Source organism: Pagrus major, chromosome 24, assembly GCF_040436345.1.
Source record: "Pagrus major chromosome 24, Pma_NU_1.0".
NCBI classification, from domain to species: domain Eukaryota; kingdom Metazoa; phylum Chordata; class Actinopteri; order Spariformes; family Sparidae; genus Pagrus; species Pagrus major.
Genome location: NC_133238.1, coordinates 20,768,986 through 20,773,943, shown reverse-complemented (window position 1 = coordinate 20,773,943; position 4,958 = coordinate 20,768,986). Strand labels below are relative to the sequence as shown.

The 4,958-nt window shown below is 41.9% G+C and overlaps 1 protein-coding gene across 2 annotated transcripts; it reads right to left on the bottom strand.

Moving 5' to 3' along the window:
- Positions 1–2,021: 2,021 nt before the first annotated feature.
- col8a1b (collagen, type VIII, alpha 1b) lies at positions 2,022–4,513 on the bottom strand. Of its 2 annotated transcripts, none has more exons than XM_073462551.1 (2): positions 4,228–4,513; positions 2,022–3,970 (listed from the first exon to the last, which is right to left on the bottom strand). In XM_073462551.1, the coding sequence occupies exons 1-2, from the start codon at positions 4,511–4,513 to the stop codon at positions 2,022–2,024; spliced, it is 2,235 nt and encodes a 744-aa protein (XP_073318652.1). The 2 variants fall into 2 exon arrangements, with proteins under 2 accessions (XP_073318652.1, XP_073318653.1); XM_073462552.1 differs by having other exon boundaries at positions 2,022–3,902; positions 4,211–4,351.
- Positions 4,514–4,958: the final 445 nt, after the last annotated feature.

Genomic DNA, 4,958 nt, shown 5'->3' with positions numbered 1-4,958 from the left:
CACCTCAAACTCTGATTGGTCAGACTCCCTCAGTTCAATTCAAAAGAGCTTTATTGACATAAACAGACACACAAAGCAGTGTGTTGTTAAAATGCAAATGCATTGCAAAGCAGGTTATCTTCACACAAAGCATTTACATTTAAGTAAGTGCAGGTTTGATCTTTTAACTTGACACTTCACGTTGAAAAAGATGCTCGTTTTCATCTTGCTGTCATGATTTTTTTTTTTTTAATCACAGTTTTTCGTGATTTCCACCAGTGTGAAAAAAAAAGATCCTGTAAGTCATTATGTTTTCTACTATACCTTATTTTGAGGAATATTTCTCATTATTTTGAGGTACTAAGTCATTATTTTTTACATAATTCATTGTTTTGAGAGAGTGTTTTTTCAGATACAAACTAATTAATTGCTTTGTGATAAGTCTTTGTTTTGTGTTGTCATTGTTTTGTGATAAGTCATTATTTTGTGATAAGTCTTTGTTTTGTGATAAGTCATTATTTTGTCTCATTAAAATGACTTACAGGACCTTTTTTGGCTGACATTGGCTTCCATAGCTTGCGATTTTGTTGATGTATGAAGAGTTTTGAGAACACCTTTTGAGATCATACATTTGCTGTTTTGCAACTGAAGCAGTCATATGATGTTTGGGTCACTTATCGCCAAAACAGGTTCTTTCGGTTCTTACAATGCATCAAAATATTCATGAAAAACAGTAATATTTTCGATTGGATAATGTTCATTGCATGCAGTAGACAAGTGTGACAATAATGAAAATCAAGCCAAGGCAAATGTTTCTATTTCTTTATTAAACCATTATCTAACCAAAGAAAACAAATCAAAATTCACATACTTTAGGCACAGTTTACCATTTAATGCTGTGCACCATTGTCCAAAGTAAAGCAAAAAATAGGTATAGAATAAAAAACAACACAAAATTGCACATCCACAGTTTGAAGAAATAAAGCACAAAGTAAAAAAAAAAGCTGAAACTTGGTGGTATGAATGGGTATGAGTGAGAAGAAATTTTTGAATATTTGTGTAGGTTATGTTCTGCATTTTTGAATGTATTCCATCTTTTACTGTTAATACAAAGAAATTAACACAAGTAATCAGTAGTCAAACAAATAAATTACAGAGAATACTGACAAATTGACAAAAACCTTTCAAAGAATTCATATTTATTACAAACAAAACAAGACAAATCGTGACACCAAACTGTCAAAAGCAAAAAAAATAAAAAGATCGTTCAACTGTCAAATTGTGAACAAAACTGCAAAGTGTTTTTTTGGTTCCATTCTGGACTGAAATTTGTAAAAAACATATGAAAGTGGATTTAAAAAAATCATCCAAATACTTGTTTTAATGTCAGATTTAGTTGTATTTAAAAGCTGCATTGTCAAAAATGACGTAAAAAGACTAATAATAACTTAATAACGGTAAATGTATGATGACCTCAAATACATAACCCACCATTATGTACTGATAGTTGTGACTAAATGCATTGTACAATGTTCTAGTATCTTCGTATGTGCCCAGTATACAGTATATAACTGTAAAGCAAAAATTAGTGAAAAGTGAATATAACTCTGCAACATATAGTCTCATTGTTCCAGGAATTATTCCAGCCATGTCATGATATATTGTGTGTGGACGGATATAAGAATAAATGCACAATGTAAACATACAAGAATTATGACATTATTAAGACAACTGAAATATTTGGTAGTATGTTTTTTTTTTTTTTTTGGTTTGTTTTTTTTATCTTTGCTCTCCACCACTCAGAACCCTCACAAGAAACTTTGCTCCTTACATATCGTAGCCAATGACTGAGACTCCATTGCTGGATGTAAATGAAGTATGTTGCTACTATATAAAAAACAAGATTATCTTCCACCACTCATTGTAAACCATTTAACTTGACCTACTTGAACTGTACCTTTGAGACTGCAGTAGTTTTACCAAAATTATGGTAAATTTGCCATCAATAAGTCATTACTATCACCTTTGTTTATACACATTCCTTACATTGGGTACAATAAGTACCCAGAAAATGTGGAATGGACATATTGACCAGCATAAAGTCCTGCAGCCTGGTCGGATGGCAGCTGTATATGCACAGTATCTCCATGTCGTAACGGGAGTACAGCACTCCCTGATGCCTGATCCAGCAAGCCCTTTTTGTATTCATCATATGTGTACATGACTGGTTCATTGTTCTTCATCAGTGCCACCCACACATTACCTCCTTTGCAGTGGACGTGGTAAGCAAAGTAGTAGACCCCTGGTACACTACAGGTGAAAATACCAGTTTGGGGATTGTAGTCCTGATTGCCATTGTGAAGGAGTTTGTCAAAGATGACAGGGGAGCCAACAGGAGGGAATGGATTTGTGAGCTTAGCCGTGAACGCAGGCATCTCTGGGCCATTTCCACTAATGTCCCCTCCATTCTTTTTGTACACTTGTTTTTGGCTACTGTGTGGGCCGGACACGGGCAGGATCTGTCCGAGGTCAGGAGATGTAGCAGGTAGTCCTGGAGGACCAGGGGGTCCAGGTTGTCCTGGTGGCCCGGGAAGTCCAGCGGGGCCACTTGGACCAGGTTTACCTTGAGGACCAATTTGACCAGGGACTCCTTGCTTTCCCTCACCAGGATAGCCAGGTGCACCATGCAGGCCTGATTCGCCTTTCTGCCCGGGTAGCCCAGGAGGTCCAATTGGTCCCCCTGGTCCTGTAAGCCCTGGGATACCCTGTGGTCCCTGGTGGCCTTTTTCTCCAGGTTGTCCACTCTCTCCTCTTGGTCCAGATACTCCTGCACCACCAGGGGCACCAGGTAAACCCCTCATTCCAGGTTCTCCTTTGGGGCCAATGGGTCCTTGAAAACCTCTTTGTCCTGGTTGCCCATCTGCTCCTGATAAACCTGGCTGTCCTGGAAGACCTGGAGGTCCTAAATCACCCTTAACTCCAGGATATCCTTTTGATCCCATTAAACCATCTTCTCCCTTTTGCCCTGGGAAGCCAAGACTACCAGAAGGCCCTATTGGACCCGGTGGGCCAGGAATACCACTAGGTCCAGTGGGGCCGATGACCCCAGGAAGACCTCCGTGACCTTTATCACCTTTAAGACCTGGAGGTCCAGGGAGACCAGCATGCCCCTTGTGACCCTTAGGTCCAGGAAACCCTGGTTTACCATAGCCTGGCAAGCCTGGACCCCCTGGTAAACCAGGAGGGCCTGGTTCCCCTTTACCTCCAGACAGTCCTGGTTGCCCTCTGACACCATCTATTCCTGGTTTTCCAATTCCTGGTAAGCCTGGTACTCCTGATTGACCACTTTCACCTGGTGGCCCTGCCATTCCTGGCTCTCCAGGAGGACCAGGTTTTCCTGGTATCCCTGGCTGTCCAGGGAGACCATTAAGGCCAGGTTTTCCAACCCCAGGGATGCCCGCATTTCCAGGTGGGCCTGGTGGTCCACTAGGTCCTTTTAAACCTGGCAAACCAGGTAGACCAAGTCCCTTATCCCCTTTGGAGCCTTGAGGACCAGGAAGCCCTGGTGGACCTTTTTGGCCAGGCTCCCCTCGATGACCTCCCTGTCCGGGCAGCCCCTGACCTCCAGGTTTTGATATCCCAGGTAGTCCAGGAGGACCTGGGAGCCCTGGAGGCCCAGAAAGTCCAGTTGGTCCTTCACCACCATTAGGACCAAGGTCACCTTTTGGTCCTGGTAATCCAGGTCCTCCCGGTTTACCTGGCAATCCTGGCATGCCAGGTTTTCCAATTCCTGGGTAGCCTTGAGGACCAGGAGGCCCTGGCTTTCCTGGCAATCCTGGCATTCCTTGGCCTGGTAGCCCAGAGGGGCCTTGTGGTCCTGGTGGTCCTGGTGGTCCCGTGGGGCCCTGAACTCCTTGAGGTCCCTCTCTGAGACCTTCTCCACCAGGACCAGGGGGAGGTGGACCTTTAGCCCCTCTGGGGAATGTTTGTCCTGTAAAAGGAGGGAGACAGAAGTGAAGATTTACTAAATCAATCAGCACTGATCAAGAAAATACATCAATCACAGATGGTCCTGATATGATCTGATGGCATATCAAGGCCACTAGTGAGTTTACATGAACATTAAAGTAAAACATTTTTAATAATGGTATATATAGATTATGTTACTTAATTAGTCATTTGTTAGCATTGTCCTTTTATTAAATCAAGCATCAAGAACAACATAGTTGACAAGAATGTTGACCTCACCTTTGCTATCAGTCAGTGGCCTCTCTTTGCCCATTTGCAAAGGCAGCTGAGGAAGCTCTTTCCCATACTGAGGCAGTAATGGGCCTTCTTTGCCGTAAGGCAGGTGTGGCATCTCATTCCCCATAAACTGTTGCTGAGGATACCCATCATTGTACTGTGGCAAGGGCTGGTGTTGTTGAGGCGGTTGTTTATGTCCATAATACGCCCCACCATGGGCAAAGTGTAGTAAACACAGCTGGAACACTGTGATGAGCAGATAGAAAGAACGGAGGGGGACAGCCACCATTTTCTGCAGTGGAGAAAAAAATAAGTTTAAAAGGTAATGCAGTGTCTTTATATAGGTCTCTTTGTAACTGTGAACTAATGGAAGGCCTATTATTTTCAATTTTTTAATGCATCTTGTAAAGGTGCATCGTGTTCATTTCTCATTTATTATCATCAAGTTGAATTTTTATGCTCTGAAAGAGATTTTGTGAATTGACCAATGTTATCTGACGATGATGAATAGAGATAAAAAAGTAATTAAAAAATGTGCAAGTCTGACTTGTGGTTCAGGTAACTGACATAAGATGATGCAGTTAGCCCAAACTTAGTCTTGTCCAAAGTCCGAAGTCATAATACCTTTGAAGCCCATGCACAAAAGCTGTTACTGTATGTTTTCAGTCCCATTGGTTGTCTGTCTGTTAGTAGGATGTCTCTAAAACTTTTCAAGAGATTTCAGTGAAGTAAAA

Excerpts from the sequence above, each read along its gene's own strand:
- col8a1b (XM_073462551.1), bottom strand. The coding sequence starts at position 4,513 with ATGGTGGCTGTCCCCCTCCGTTCTTTCTATCTGCTCATCACAGTGTTC. Across the intron at positions 3,971-4,227 it reads GCCACTGACTGATAGCAAAG|GACAAACATTCCCCAGAGGG; the intron begins GTGAGGTCAACA and ends CTCCTTTTACAG.